Below are 16,597 nucleotides of genomic sequence, written 5' to 3' on the forward strand. Positions count from 1 at the left end.
TTTGACATGTCTGATCTATGTCTATGATGGACTCCAGGATTTTTTTTCATTGCTTCTGATGTAAGTTTTTAAAAAAGTTTAAATGGTGTAATTATTCCAACCTTACCAAGACACTCCAATTTGTATCACTGTTGTTCTTAGAAGCATTTCTTTTTTTAAAAAAAGCACATCTCTTTTTTTAATTCTTCACAGTCATTTCCCCCTTCTGCTTTTCTAAAGGGGAAGTGGGAATAACATAACTGATTTCTGCCTAAATTCTGTTCTTTAAGCAGGAAATCATGCATTCCTTGTTTTGCAAAGGCAGCCAAATAACAGTGCACGCACACACACCAAAAAAATCACTTTTGTGAGAATTTCTTCTTGAAAACGATTGGCAAACTTTTAGATCAAGAGCTGGGAAAGAGGTCTGGCAAGATGGGGTTTTGTGTTGAAATCTCTGAAGCCGGAAAGAACTTTATAAAGTTTCCTCTGTTTGGACAACAAAATCTCAATCATTTATTTTACAAAAGGGAAGGAGGGAAGGAGGGAGGGAGGGATGAGCAGGGCTGTCCAATGATTTCAATTTAATTCCAAAAATATGTTTTGCAATACGTAAGTGGGGAAAACTCTGACCCTTATCTCTCTCTCTCTCTTTTTTTAAAGCTGCTGAATCCTTTCCCAGTCTTGCACAGTAATCCTGAGAAAAAACCCATTAACCTTCCCATGTATTCCGAAGCAGCTTTTCTCAATCTTTCCCAAAGTACTGTACTGCATGAACGTAAACAAAGCTTTGCTTAGGATTTAAAAGAAATGCGTCACGTTTTCTTGGTCACTTGGCGCTTCTGAAGACCATCCCGGAACAGCATAAATAGGGCAATCTTTTATAGCAGGGGTCTTCAAACTTGGCCCTTTTATGACTTGTGGACTTCAACTCCCAGAATTCCTCAGCCAGTTGAAGTCCACAAGTCATAAAAGGGCCAAGTTTGAAGACCCCTGTTTTAAAGGTAACGTTTCCTAACCTAGAAGGCAGCAAGCAACCGCGTTGTGATTTTGGAAACAAAGCCTCATTTAAGAAGTGGTCCTTCTTCCCTCTGGATTCGGCTCGTACTTGGGTTATTCGGTCAGCTCGATCGCTTTATTTGCTTAGCCGTACTCGGGAGAAAATGCTCGCTTTCTGGAAAAAAAATTGTACAGGACCACTCTGCCATTCCCCCCCCTCCACCCCCCCCCCCGACATTCAAAGGGGACGAAGTAGAAAGGTCTCTCTTTTTTTAAAAAAACAACAACAACACAAAACATAAATCAGATCGGACATAATTGCCCGGGATATACCTTCGTTTGCTCTCTTATCTATCTTTTAAAGGTCGATTTTAACATTTTCACAGGCTACAACGTCCCCAGCAAGCAAGCGCCCTCGTTCTTTACAGCAAACCAAAGTTTGGAAATCTTAAAACAAAACAACAAAAAATGCTCCGAGATGCTGTGACGTCTCCGTAGCTGCAAAGGATTAGGCTCGTGCGAGCTCGGCTATTCCCTGAAACGGTCTAAGGAAGCGAAATTTGAGTTTTCGAAGAAGAGGAAGAACGGCAGCCTCTTTCAACTCGGGCGTCAGAGAAGAACCCGCTCTGCTCCCTCGCAGCCATCAGTCGCTCCCCAAACTCCGAGGGAGAGGAAAGGAGCCCGAACGCCAGTCTTTCGACGAAACTCCGGCTTGGGTGAGTGATCCTGTTCTTCCCGGGTGGGCGTCGGGCAACGCTGGGAAGATAAGAGGTTGGAGGGCGCCAAGCCGAACGGGAGCGAAGAGGGTCAACCTCGGCCGGGTCGCTCCCCGTCATCCTTCATGATGATGATGATGATGATGATGATGATGATGATGATGATGATGATGATGATAACTGCGCGATTATGGATGAAACGTGTAACAGTCATGCCCATTGTCATCGGGGCACTGGGAACTACGTCCCAAAACTTTGCAAAACACATCAAGAAATTGCAGCTTCCTGCAATAACTCCAGCAAAGCTACAAAAAAACTGCGCTACTCGGAACATCTTACATTGTAAAGAGATACCTGGTTGATACCTAGGATGCTGGCAGCAACCCGTGTCAACCATTAGTGCCAGTCAAGTTGAATGTTTGGTTGACTGAGGTTCATGTTTAATGAATAAAAGATTAATAATAATAATAATAATAATAATAATAATAATAATAATAATAATAATAATAATAATAATAATAATAATAATAGCAGCAGCAAATTTGTCAGTGCCAATGGTAATAGGTGCCTTAGGTACAATCCCAAAACAGCTGGAGCACCACTTGAACACCATTGGCATTGACAAATTCACCATTAGTCAATTGCAAAAGGCAGCATTACTAGGAGCTGCTTCATTCCTGTGATGATATCTGTAATACCATCAATTCAAACACCCACATCTGCCTAGCCCAGGTCCTTGGTAAGGACTCAATAGGTAGACAAAAATGTTAAATCCAGACTGAACAACTGGGTGACTGTGCGATGATTAATAATAATAGTAAAATAATAATAATAATAATAATAATAATAATAATAATAATAATAATAATAATAATAATAATAATAATAATAATAATAATAATAATAATAATAATAATTTGCCTTGGTAGAGTCTGTCGATGCCATGCCCTTCATCCATGCAGTGACATTGACAGACTCTATCTAGCAAGGCAAGTAGGTGGGCGTGGAAAGTTGCAAGTACATCAGATGGTTGAAGAAGAAAAAAAATGGCTTTGGAAGAACATCTGAAGGACAATGATGAAGATGCACTGAAGTTATTATATCAGGAAGGCTTGCTGACTAGTGGAGAGACCAAACTGGCCTACAAGAAAGACCAAATGAAGAACAGAATGGAGGCATGGGAAGACAAAGCACTACATGGCCTATCCATATGGTGTAGTAACAACAACTTGCACCTAAACATCGGCAAGATGAAAGAGATGGTGTTAGACTTCCGGAGAAAAAAGGATGAACCTGCCCCACTTTACATCGGGGAGGACTGTGTGGAGAGAGTTTCCTCCTTTAAATTTCTGGGAGTCTACCTTTGTGAAGATCTGACCTGGAAAGTTAACACAACCCAGGTGGCTAGAAAGACCCAACAGAGGCTTCACTTTCTTAGGGTCTTGCAGAAGAACAGGGTAGAACAACGGCTAATGACCCTCTTTTACCGGTCTACTATAGAGAGCGTCCTCTCGTATGGTATTGTGATTTGGTATGCTGGTCTGACAGCCGCGGACAGGAAAGTATTACAGAGGGTAGTGAGCACAGCACAAGACATTGTGGGCTGTTCCCTGACACCACTGGATGACATCGCCAGGGCTCGCTGCCTTGGAAGAGTGAGGAAGATTCTCAGGGATGACTCACACCCTGGACGGTATCTCTTTACTCTCCTACCATCGGGTAGGAGATATAGGAGTATAACCAGCCGTACCAACAGGCTGAAGAACAGCTTTTATCCGTGGGCTGTTAGGCATTTGAATGGGATATACTGTAATCTCTGTGAACTTATGCAGAATTGACTTGGGAGGCCAGTGTGTGGTGTAGTTGGTTCACATGGTGTGGCAGGATGGTTTGTGTGTTGGGGGGAGGGAGCACGGGGAGAGGCTCAGCTAATCTCAATGTACACATGTTGTACTTTGACAATAAAGGTTTATTATTTACATTAAAAAAAATAGCTGGGAAAGCAGAGAATAACAAGACCTGGCAATGGCTAAGAGCAGGAAAGTTGAAGAAAGAGACCGGGGGACTAATTCTGGCTGCACCAGACCAGCCTTAAGGACAAATGCATACAAAGTCAAAATTGAGAATGGGAAATGGAAAGATGGGGATCGTGTCTTTTCTACATTCTCTTTTTCCTTTCTTTCTATGGTCCCCAGCATTGCTGAGTTTGTTGACCTAAAGGAGCCAGCCTTCTTGCAAAGCCCAGAATGGATGCTCCTCTAGCCTTGCCTGCCACCACTCAGACTGATCTTCCAGTCCCATTGAAGAAATTTTATCAGGGTGAACCTCTGCCCCTGGGGGTGAGTATGGAGAGAAATGGAAGGATGATTCCTCGTGTTTTGGAAATCCCCGAGTCCCCTGTTCTGTTGCAATCCGACGACTAGGAGGATTCTTTGCTATGTACAGAAGTGGCCAAAATCGTGGAAACCTTTTGGGAAAAGTGTATTTTTGAGGTTCGATGGCTAATAACACCCACTTTTTTTTCAGAGTAGTACCATAAAATTATGTATCAATGGAAAGATAACTTAAGCGAGAATGTAATGCAACAAAGTTTGTTCAATTATCTGTACTGTATTCTATGAAAGGTTATAGCCAAATAACCAGAAAAAGGAAGCACAACTTGCTTAGGTTGATATTAGGTAGCTTTCCTTCATCTGATTGTAGCCAATGAGCAAGAGTGTTTAGAGAGCCAATCAGGTGTCATCTTGTTTTGGCAATGAGCCAATCAGATCGCAGTAGGATTCAGTGATTGATGTCATGTATTGAAGCTGAGAGGAGGACATTTGTCAGTGTGTTATGTGATCGCTATCAAGTTGGTTGGGGTTTTTTTTGTGTGTTCTTTCATTTAGTGAGCTTGTAAAACGTAATAAAATTAAAGTAATGGTGAAAAGAGTTGACTGGTTGCCCAGAAAGTGATGTAAAATGGTATTATTAAGTGAACAAGGCTACAGTTATAAAGAAATTAGAAGAAAAATTGGTGGAAACTTAACCAAAGGTGGCATTTCTACTGTACACTTTTCCCAAAAGGTTTCCACAATTCTGGCCGCTACTGTACATATGAACATTCTTGATCCATTTGCTTTATTGGCCAGCTAATGTAAAAGCTAAGAAATATATAACCCCCTCCCCCTTAAGGGACGCAGTGGCTCAGTGGGTTAGGACGCTGAGCTTGTCGATCAGAAGGTCGGCAGTTTGGCAGGTCGAATCCCAAGTGCCACGTAGCAGAGTGAGCGCCTGTTACTCGTCCCAGCTTCTGCCAACCTAGCAGTTCAAAAGCACATAAAAATGCAAGTAGAAAAATAGGGACCACTACGGTGGGAAGGTAACAGCGTTCTGTGCGCCTTTGGCATCTAGTCATGCCGGCCACATGACTACCGAGACGTCCTCGGACAAGCGCTGGCTCTTCGGCTTGGAAACGGAGATGAGCACCGGCTCCTAGAGTTGGAAACGACTAGCACGCATGTGCGGGGGAACCTTTACCTTTACCTTACCCCCTTAAGGGAATGTAGTCTTGAGGGCTGTAGCATGAGGCCTAGAAAAATTAAAACAACAAAAAAATCCTTTTCTTTATTTGTATCATCCTTTTTCAAAATCTTTACTTTATCAGAAAGGATTGAACATAAAAGAATGAGAGAAAATAAAAAAGTGTGCTATATATATGGTTGAACATATAGCTGTCTATGCCTGATGAGTCCCAACAAGGATGAAATTGATTGTGCAGTGCCTCCTACTGGCCAGTTGATCAGATGACATGAAGAAAGAAATAGGTTCTCCAGAGGCTGGTGAACAATAGTGATGTAAACCAGCAGCCAGTGCTGAGAGATGCTGGGAGTTGTAGTTCAGGGACATTTGGAATTTTGTTGGTTCCCCACTCCTGACTATCACTGATCTTGTGATATTTTTTCTCTCTCTTTCCAGATCACACAGATATTCATAGGAATCGCAGGAATGATTTTTGGGATCCTGCTTGATATAATGAATAATAATCATTTCATGATCTATAGTGCTATAAAGATCGCTTACTGGAGTGGAATCTTGGTAATTTTACATAATGGTGTATTTAAAAAGGTCAATAGCCCAACCAGGGATCCAGATGCACATCAGAGCAGCCTCAGGGCAAACCGGTCTTAGCTGAAGGATGTTATCGTTCAGCAGATTGGCTAGTTCCATTTTGTGGCTTATGTCTGTTCTCCAAGTTTCAGAAAACCACCGAACTAAGAGATTACAAACCTTAATAAAAGTAAAATACATTGGCTCTCTTTCCTCATTTACCAACCAGCTCATTCAGCAATTATTCCAAATCACAATGTGTGGGGGGGACCAGTTTTCAAACATCTGGCCATCACAGTGTCTCCAAGGTCCCCATGATTACAATTTGTTTGCTTGACAACTGGTGTGCAGTTACAGTGGCTGTAGCATCCCATGGTCATCAGATCACCATTTGCAGCCTTCACAATTGGCTTCTGACAAGTTAAGTCAGTGGGGAAGCTACGGTAGCAGGAGGTTGCAAGTCACATTCATGTGAATTTGTGCTTAATGACTTATTCGCTTTGCTTCATTACTGCATCTGGAACTCTTGGTATAAGTCAACACAGTCACGTCACGTAACACTTAATAACTGCACCAAGTTGCCCAACTCAATTTTGGTGGGTGAGGACTGCCCATATAATCACTCTGAATATCAGTTGCCATTCAGGGCTACGCTTCCTAGTGGTTTCAATTCAACTTGGCTCCTGAGTCTGAGGGTTGTCCACAGCATCTGGAGAGCTGCGTCCTTGCCATAACAACATGGGAAAAATGCTGAATGCTACTGCAGTGCTACATACAGTAAAATGCCTGTGAATGTAGCTCCTTTCTTTAATGCCTCAAATCACCTGCATCTTCAACTGGAATAGGGAACGTTGATTGAGTTTCAGCACAACAGATAATCAGAGAACAGTAGGCAGGAATTTAAGGTGGCAGAGAGAGATTATGGGTCTATATTGTTCTCTGGGGATATAGCCATTGTGGTTCACTTGCTTTTCTTTCTCTTCCAGTACATCATCTCTGGATCCTTAGCTGTGGCAGCTGCTCGGAATCCCAAGATCCCTCTGGTAATTAAGCCATTTGACCCAAGTGATTGACATAGCTAAATCGGAAACCCTCCATCTCTGGGATCCTGGCCATGATCTCCCCCTTCTTCAGAAAAGGTTGAAAAGAAATCTCTCATCTGAAGCCCAGGAGAGCTACAAGCTCCTGGGTTGCCAATCAGGAGCTTGGTGGATTTATGATGTTCCTGGATCATTAATATCAAATGGTGCATCATGATGTTTAAGAGCCTCTCCACTCCAAATTCTTGTCCTGGATTGCCTTTTAGGAAACTCTAGGTGTTTTGTGGGTCATTTTATGCTAACATTTGGCAAAGAGGTTCTTTGTCTCAATCTCCAATGGAATATTCTGATTAGATGAGGCAGTTGCACTATTTAAGAAGAGCAAGAAGGGAATTCAGCCATTCCTGAGGGTGTAGAGCAGCAGTTCCCAACCTTTTCTATACCCCAAATACCTTGAATGCTTCTGATATAATCTCGCACCCCTTACAAAAAATCGTGCACATACACTATAATTTTGAAAGTTCTAAACCCAAGTATTTGCACCTTCTGGAATATCGTCTTGCACCCCCAGGGGTTGCGAGCACCCCCGGTTGGGAACCCCAGTGTAGAGAATAAAAGTCTCACCTTTTCTGTCTAAAGCAAATTCAGAACGCAAAGGCAGCTGAATCTCTTGATGTGTGCGCACCCATTTTTGTACGTTTATTAATTTATTTTATTCCTCCTAGGTGCAAGGTGCATTGGCAATGAATGTGATAAGTACTATAGCAGCTGGTATTGGCATCATGTTCCTGTCTTTCAGTTTCAGCTTCCGTTTTCCATATCATTTCATGTACCTTTGTCATGAACTTGAACACCAATCTCAGGAAAAGTGTTATGAAATTCTTGTAAGTCTGTGACCTTCCAGAATTCATCTAACAAGTTTTTTTTAAAAATTCCATTTATATCCCACCCTTCTCCAAAGACTCAGGGCAGCTTACAAGCTTAGCAGTAGCCTTCATTCTATGTATATGCCTGCTTATTAGGGCTTTCACACACACCCCAAGCGGCATTATTACAAAGTCAGCTTAATTGCCCCCAACAATCTGGGTCCTCATTTTACCTACCTTGGAAGGATGGAAGGCTGAGTTAACCTTGAGCCTGGTGGGACTCGAACCTGCACTAATTGCAGGCAGCTGGTGTTACTTAAGGAGGCATTAGCCCACTGCTCCACCAAGTTGGCTTCAATAGGACAGAGAAGGCAAAGGGAGCTCATGGTGACCTCTAGCTGGACATGCAAATCTTTGGAGGGACATGGTGGGGTCAAAAATATCTCTCAAACAGAGTTTTAACCATGGAATGGAGGGACAGAAATGTTGTCTTGGGGGTTTCAAGAGTTTGGCCTGCTCTAATTTTCTTTCTCCCAATCTTTTCAGAACAGCTTCAAGAGTGATGTCTTCAAGGCATGGCCAAGAATTAAAATGGCAGCCCATATCAGTGCAGCCAAAGTTTTGCCAGGGTTTTAGCTGAAACGTTGTGCCTGACGTTTCACTTTTTTAAAATAATCAAATGTTAATTCTTTGTTTCACAAAAATGTAGTTTGCAGCTTTTGTTGTGTGGACTATGACCACACTAGATGGTGTCAACAGGTCCCACCTTGACTAGGTGCTAGCTATGCTACTCAGGATGTATTAGTCGGTCCCGTGAGGTAGAACTGACTAGTAAACCATCTCTGCAGGAAAGCTACTGCTAATGTTATTGAAATTGGCTGTAATAACAGACACTGCTGTAATAACAGACAATGCTGTTTGGGCTGTCCCTCCTCCCTGAATTAGGGAGGTGTTCACTTGAGCTGCTCTTGAACTATTTCATTGCTCTCGACTTAAAAAACAAACAAACAAACATTTCATCCTCGCTTTTGCCCAGGCAAAACAGAGCCTGCATATTTAATCCAGGCCATCTTCCTTATTCTAGAATTGGAGATACATATGCCTATCTCTATTTATATAAAAAGATATGTTTCTCTTCTGCTTCATTGATAGAATATCATGGATGGAATTTTGGCTGTTCTGATTATATTCAACATCCTGGAGTTTTGCATCACCATCTTTGTCGCATCCTTTGGCTGTAAAATGCTTTGCCAAAATAGCTTCACTGAAACGGTAAGATTCCAAAGGAAGAAGGATAGTTAATCAAGGGAAGCGGATTCAGAAACATGGCTTGCCAATAAGCTTGGTTTCTATGGTAGCTCATGCATTGTACTAAGTGTGCTGTAAAAGAAAACAATCCTTTGGCTTCACACAGTATGTTGTTATTGTTGTTGTTAGTTGCAAAGTCGTGTCCGACCCATTGTGACCCCATGGACAATGTTCCTCCAGGCCTTCCTGTCCTCTACCATCTTCTGGAGTCCATTTAAACTCACACCTACTGCTTCAGTGACTCCAGCCAGCCACCTCATTCTCTGTCGTCCCCTTCTTCTCTTGCCCTCCACCTTTCCCAGCATTAGGCTCTTCTCCAGTGAGTCCTTCCTTCTCATTAGGTGGCCAAAGTATTTGAGTTTTAGCTTCAGGATCTGGCCTTCTAAAGAGCAGTCAGGGTTGATCTCCTCTAGGACTGACTGGTTTGAATGCCTTGCAGTCCAAGGGACTCGCAGGAGTCTTCTCCAGCATCATAGTTCAAAGGCCTCAATTCTTTGGCGCTCAGCCTTTCTTATGGTCCAGCTTTCACAGCCATACATTGCAACTGGGAAGACCATGGCCTTGACTATACGCACTTTTGTTGGCAGGGTGATGTCTCTGCTTTTTAGTGTGCTGTCTAGATTTGCCATGGCTTTCCTCCCTAGGAGCAAGCATCTTTTAATTTCTTGGCTGCAGTCCTCCTCTTTGGTGATCTTGGAGCCCAGGAAAATAAAATCTGTCACTACCTCCATTTGTTCCCCATCTATTTGCCAGGAACACACAGTGTACTACGTTGCAAATCCCAAGTTATGGTTGATTCTCATATTGTGATAAAACAAAAGGAAACAAACCACCTTACCTATCTCCATGAGCTCAACCTTGATTTCTAAGACTTGCTCAGAGTTGCCTCAAAACGGAAGATGGGCAGCAAATGAGTTTGATAATAATAAAATTGACAATAAGTAGCTCCTCATCTGCGCACAGTCCAGGCAACACTTCAAGTGGAACACCCCCCCCCACCAAATGTGTGAGAGCATATAAAGCATTTCTTTCTGGGGAAGTAGCACCAGCCATGTAAAACCAGAAAAGGATGCAGTTGCTTTAAAGAGAGGAAGTGATGTCTTTATCCAGATTCCTCTTGGCAATGGAATCAAAAGTGCTTCAGAGCCTTATTTGAAGCAAGGAGAGACAGAAGCATTCAAGAAGCTGTCGGCAAGCTGTGGAATGAGAAGTGCACACAAAGAAGTGGCTTGAAATCTCATTATATGTTTCTTTAGGTTGTCGTCATTTATCAGAATGTGACTCCTGCCAGTGTTGAACATCCACCCATCGACTGCAAACAGCCAGAGTTCCCCTGAGTTGCTTTCCCTTCTTGGCAGCTATTCCGGATTACATTGGCTCCTGCAAAATTGAAGACTTGAGCTTTTTAAGGATTTGCACGAAACTTTTTACTCAGTGGAACATAAAATATTTAGTGGGCTGAGCAATACACCATGTGTAAAAGATCTTGAGAACGTGAATGTTCTTGATTGCTGGTTAAAGCATGTCTTTGTGAACTGGTTGGCACCTTGTACCAACCTTGTTATGTTTTGCTATTGGAAAATGCACAATTGATTGAGTTTATACAACACATTATGGGTAAGCTACAGTTTCCACTTTACAGTGGTTACGTCACAGATTCGGCAAAGTCCAAAGCTTACTTCAACAGAACTTAGGAAAATGTTTTTGGTTGTTTTTTTTTGCACTCAGCTACATTCATAGAACAAATTACGCTTGTTGTGTGAAATCATCTAATGCTTGCAACACACTCCAGAATTTGATTTGTGGGATGTAACAGTGAACCTGGGAAGCCTTCATAATAAAAGGCTCAGCAGCCATATATTCCAATGAAAACTAAAGAGTCAAATTTATAGCCATAATTTAAAATTTTAACCTGTTTGTTCTAGTGCAGAGGTAGGCAACCTCGGCTCTTTTATGACTCGTGGACTTCAACTCCCAGAATTCCTGAGCCAGGTGGCTCAGGAATTCTGGGAGTTGAAGTCCACGAGTCATAAAAGAGCCGAGGTTGCCTACCCCTGTTCTAGTGGTTAAGATACCAGGCTAGAAACCAGGAGACTGTGAGTTCTAGTCCCACCTTATAAATAAAAGCCAGCTGGGTGACTCTGGGCCAGTCCCTCTCTCAGCCCAACTAATTTCATAGGGTTGTTGTGGGGAAAGCAGGAAGAGGAGGGAATATTAGCTATGTTTGCTGCCTTAAATCATTTATAAAACAATAATAGACAGGATATAAATGTATACAGAAGACAAAACCCGTTTCTTGCCACTCGACTTTCCATCAAGGCTGCCTTCTGCCAATCCAGCTTATCTCACTCTTTTTATTTTAGGCATGACTGCACTCCAGACTGATAACAATAAACTGCTGAGCACACATTGCTTGCTGTTTTTATTTTCTCTAAATTCCACAGAAATAAAAAGGGTCATAAGGGTGTGTGTGTGTGTGTGTGTGTGTGTGCGTGCGTGTGCGTGCGCATCTCATTGTTTGGGATACTCCCTCTCTTTTCTCATTTTGCTGGCCCTGGTGCTTGACAGCAAACAAGAGTATGGAAGGCTTACAAGATACCCAGATGCTGCAACGTGTCTGCAGTTAACAAAGATCAGGCATCATCATCACCATCATCATCATCATCATCATCATCATCATCATCATCATCATCATCATGATGTTTGAAGGGACCTTGGAAGTCATCTAGTCCACCCCCCTGCTCAGGCAGGAAACCTTATACTAGGGGTCTCCAACCCCCGGTCCCTGGACCAGTACCGATCTGCTGCATGCCAGCAACTGGTGCGCACAAACAAGCAAAGCCCCATCCGCGAGATGCAGGCAGCACACGAAACCACGCCCCCTCCGGTCCGCGGAAACACCTCTCTCCACGTAACCAGTCCCTGGTTCCGAAAAGGTTGGGGATCTCTGCTGTAGAGGGAGACACGTTTTTTTCCCCCAGCTTTCTGACAGACGATTTCAAGAAACCGCTTTTCATTTAGACAAGCTCACCAGAGGGTTTTTTTTTTGTAAGAGTGGTTTGTAAGCCTTGGTTTATGGTTTAGCTCAATATGTTAGTTCAGACTATGGTGGCTTATTCAATAAATCATGGGGTGAGCAAATGAGACCTTGATGCACTGTGTGAATCAAACCTTTTGGCTTGCAGAGATTTATTTTTTTTCCTCCCCCGCAGCAACTTCTTTGCCGAAGCATCCCGAGGGGAGTTCTCAGGATACATAACCAAGCTCCAGATCTACAGGGACCATTGCTGGTAGTTGGAAATAATCCCCAAGCCACTTTCTAGAGACTCCGCCCATTCCCCCCAACAGGACCCTTTACCGTTTCAGACAAATGGCTCGGGGCAAGCCGCGCTAGTTCCCTCTATGGAAGCCCAAAGTGGGAAACTGGGAAGAAGACAGCTATCGCCTCCCCAACGTGGCGCTGGAGAAAAGCGAACTCGCAGCAATGAGCGACTTGGCCCGCGACTGCAAAGGCAAATGAGGACCCAGATTGTTGGGGGCAATAAGCTGACTTTGTAATAATGCCGCTTGGGGGGGGGGGGGCCAAAGCCCTAATAAGCAGGCATATACATAGAATGAAGGCTATTGCTAAGCACATTGATTTGTGCTTCTTAGATTGTAAGCCGCCCTGAGTCTTCAGAGAAGGGCGGGATATTTTTATTTTTATTTTTATTTTAATTCCATTTATATCCCGCCCTTCTCCGAAGACTCAGGGCGGCCTACAAGCTTAGCAGTAGCCTTCATTCTATGTATATGCCTGCTTATTAGGGCTTTCACAACACACCCCAAGCGGCATTATTACAAAGTCAGCTTAATTGCCCCCAACAATCTGGGTCCTCATTTTACCTACCTCGGAAGGATGGAAGGCTGAGTCAACCTTGAGCCTGGTGGGACTCGAACCTGCAGTAATTGCAGGCAGCTGGTGTTACTTAAGGAGGCATTAGCCCACTGCTCCACCAAGGCAATGGGATTAAAGGCACCAAGGCAATGGGATTAAAGGCACCAAGGCAATGGGATTAAAATAAATAAAAGGGGCTGGAACGGGGACCGCCTTTCCGACGCCGGCTGGGGCGAATCACCACCTCCTTCGGACAACACGCAAGCCCGCTGGTGAGTTGAGGCCATGGAGGGGACGGAGGGTCGCCGAGTGGGTGCGAGACCCGTGGGAGGCGGCAATCTCTAGGCTGCGCGGCCGGAGAGCGCGGAGAGGCTGTTTCGCGACCGCGCGTTGCCTCTGTAGAGCAGGGAGCTGGAACCGCGACAACTTTAAGGCTTGTGGACTTCGGCTCCCGGAATCCCTCAGCCAGCTAGCTTGCAGATCCCTGTCTTAGAGAATCCCGTTTCCCGGCTTCGCATCCCCCATTTCGGCAACCGAGGGGATGACCCGGCGCGTTAGGCGAGGCGAGGCGCGGGCGGTCCTTCAGGCTGGCCCTGCAGACTTAAACGCGTTTGTCCGAAGGCAGAAAAGAAACTGCACTCGGGCGACGCAGCAGCCTTCGGGAATTTTTTTTTAAGATCGATGAAATTTTAGTTGCTGGCTTTTGTTTCGTTTCGTTTCGCTTTGCTTTGCTTTGCTTAGCCATCTGCGTGTATCCAGCACCGTTGCGTTTTGGTTCAGCAGCGGATCCTGTGCCTCGAAAGCAGGTGAATTAAGCTACGGCCGTCCAGGGAATCCAACTGGGGTGCCAGCAACGCCAATCCGTCCTAGGGGTGGATTGGGGAGGTTCAGCCTCCTTGAAGTGCTGTGATGTCAAAAGTGGAGAAACTCTTGGGGAATGGCGGATGGGGGCCCAGCAGCTTTAGGACAGGGGTCCCCAACCCCTGGTCGGTGGACCAACATCAGTCCGCAGCATGCCAGCAAGAGGGTCGCACAAACAAGCCACGCTCCATCCTCGGGATGCAGGCAGTTTTCAAAACCACGCCCCCTCTGGTCCAGGAAAAAAACTTTCTCCATGGCACCGGTCCCTGGTGCCCAAAAGGGTGGGGACCTCTGCCTTAGGAAACTCTTGAAGCTCTGCTGCAAGTCTCCCCCCCCCCCAAGGCTTATTGAGGAATGGGAAATTAAAAGACAAGGAATGTATCTTTTATATGTCCTCTGTCTTTTTTCTTCCTTTCCATGGTCCCTAGCATTGCTAAATTTGCTGGCTTAAAGGAGCTGCATTTGTTGCAAAGCCCAGCATGGATTTTCCTGTGATCATGGGCCCAGAGTCCTTGCCTTCCGCTGCTCAGACCGATCTTCCCATCTCAGTGAAGCACTTTTATCAGGGCGAACCTCTGGCCCTGGGGGTGAGTATGGAGATGAGCGGAATGATGGTGCCTCTCTTTTTAGAAATTAGAAATGATTAATATTTATATGTTACCTATATGTAAGGGTGTAGGTGACAGTGTATGTCATGCGTTTTGTTTCCCCTGCTGTTGATCTGATTGTGCAGTGTGAATTGTAGTTCAATTGTAGTTTGGGAGTATTCCCTATCTCTCTCTAGCTTTGTCCTTTTAATTTTTTCTTTTAATTTTGTCCTTTTTGTACGATTTTAGTTATTTATCTGCATATCACTGAAAGTCACTTCAACAGTGGAAGGGATGGTGTATAAATTTGATTCAATAAATAAATAAAACAGGGCACTTCTTTTAAAGCAGCCGTGTCTTCTCCCAGAATTGTGCGATGTTCTTGAGAAAAGACACGGCTGCTTTAAAGGCACCACCTTAACATTCCCATACATTCCAAAGCACCTCGTCAGAATCTTTTCCAAAAATACCGGAATCCCAAAAAGTGGTCGCCCTTTTGGAATGAGCCACAGGTTCGTGCCATCCGAAAATTGAGGCTGCTGTCAAGATGTCGCCCACTTCTGAGATGGCGCGATGCAGCCTCTGGAATAGAAAGACTACGTGGTGGAACAACGGCTTCTCTTTCTGAAAGTCGATCGGGACGGATGTGGGTGGGAAGGAGGCCCAAAGTTATGGGATCCAGCAGGGTAGGAAGCTGTGCAAAGGGTGCCTCAGGGAATGGGGGAGGTCTGGGGTGTGCCATTTGTGAGCTGGGCAGGTGCTGCCATGCTGGCCTGGGTTAGGTCTCCCAGGGCCTCCCCCAACCCCTAAGGCACCCTCTCCTCTACTTAATGACCACAGGAGGGAGAACTTGGATTCTTCCCAACGGATTCCGCTTCTGCATTTGGTCATTTGGTCAACCCATCATGAAGTGCTCACTTTCCGATAAATGTATACAGGACCACTCTGCCCTCCCAGACATTCAAAGGGGAAGAAGCAGAAAGGTCTTCATACGTATGTATGTATGTATGTATGTATGTATGTATGCATGCATGTATGTATATATTAAAAAATTCAAATCAGATACCATTGTTTTGGAGACTCTCTGTTCTCTTTTTCTTTGCTGGCCCTTGTGCTTTACAGCAAACGCGCTTGGAAGGCTTAAAAGATACCCAGATGCATTGGACAAAAATACATACTTGGTTAGAAAAAATGTTAGGGAAACATGTAGATTTTAAAGCTGAACTTTTTTAAAAATTAGGTATAATTCCAGAAAAAATCAATAAACAAAGTGCATATTTAATATTATATGTTAAATATGCATATTTAATATTACATGCATATTTAAGTGCATATTTAATATTACATGTTAACAGCAGCGAGGATTGTATCTGCCCAGCACTGGAAAAATGAAGAAACACTATTGGATGGAGAAATACTACTACTAAGCTTGTAAGCCGCCCTGAGTCTTCGGAGAAGGGCGGGATATAAATGGAATTAATAATAATAATAATAATAATAATAATAATAATAATAATAATAATAATAATAATAATAATAATAATAATAATAATAATAATAATAATAATAATCAGGAATATACTAGACTGTGCTAAAATGGACAGACTTCCTTTGAGGGTTAAAGAAAAAAGATGATACAAAATATTGTCAAGCGTGGAACTTGTTTTATCAATGGCTGGAAAAAAACGGGATAGAGAGTTATGACTTTAACTTGTATAACTAAATATAAGAAATTAACCCAGGCAACACGTTGTTTAAAGGTAAAGGTTCCCCCTCACATGCGTGCTAGTCCTTTCCATCTCTAGGGGCCGGTGTTCATCTCCGTTTCAAAGCCGAAGAGCCAGCGCTTGTCCGAGGACGTCTCCGTGGTCATGTGGCCAGCATGACTAGACGCCAAAGGCGCACGGAACGCTGTTACCTTCCCACCATACTGGTCCCTATTTTTCTACTTGCATTTTTACGTGCTTTCGAACTGCTAGGTTGGCAGAAGCTGGGACGAGTAACAGGCGCTCACTCTGTTACGCGGCACTCGGGATTCGACCCGCCAAACTACCGACCTTCTGATCGACAAGCTCAGCGTAAACACATTGTTTACTAAGTAAACAACGTGTTTACGCTGAGTTTACTTAGTTTACTTAGTTTACTGAGTTTACTTAGTAAACATGTTGTTTACTAAGCACTAATGAAATGTAACAAACAGAAAAATCCATAAATAATAATAATAATAATAATAATAATAATAATAATAATAATAATAATAATAATTATTATTATT

The 16,597-nt window shown here is 43.6% G+C and overlaps 1 protein-coding gene across 1 annotated transcript; it reads left to right on the forward strand.

The window, feature by feature from the left end:
* Positions 1–1,444: 1,444 nt before the first annotated feature.
* LOC308672135 (membrane-spanning 4-domains subfamily A member 4A-like) lies at positions 1,445–11,404 on the forward strand. The gene is made up of 8 exons (XM_081334792.1): positions 1,445–1,694; positions 3,890–4,033; positions 5,652–5,771; positions 6,770–6,826; positions 7,549–7,707; positions 8,842–8,961; positions 10,254–10,929; positions 11,041–11,404. The coding sequence occupies exons 2-7, from the start codon at positions 3,941–3,943 to the stop codon at positions 10,332–10,334; spliced, it is 630 nt and encodes a 209-aa protein (XP_081190918.1). The 5' UTR covers positions 1,445–1,694; positions 3,890–3,940; the 3' UTR covers positions 10,335–10,929; positions 11,041–11,404.
* Positions 11,405–16,597: the final 5,193 nt, after the last annotated feature.

The sequence above is a fragment of the Vipera berus genome (genome assembly GCF_964194415.1).
Source record: "Vipera berus genome assembly, chromosome: 9".
In the NCBI taxonomy this organism is placed as follows: Eukaryota; Metazoa; Chordata; class Lepidosauria; order Squamata; family Viperidae; genus Vipera; species Vipera berus.

Bases quoted from the DNA above. Each gene is read 5' to 3' on its own strand.
- LOC308672135 (XM_081334792.1), top strand. From the start codon at position 3,941: ATGGATGCTCCTCTAGCCTTGCCTGCCACCACTCAGACTGATCTTCCA. The intron at 4,034-5,651 runs GTGAGTATGGAG...CTCTCTTTCCAG, and splicing joins GTGAACCTCTGCCCCTGGGG to ATCACACAGATATTCATAGG. The intron at 7,708-8,841 runs GTAAGTCTGTGA...CTTCATTGATAG, and splicing joins AAAAGTGTTATGAAATTCTT to AATATCATGGATGGAATTTT.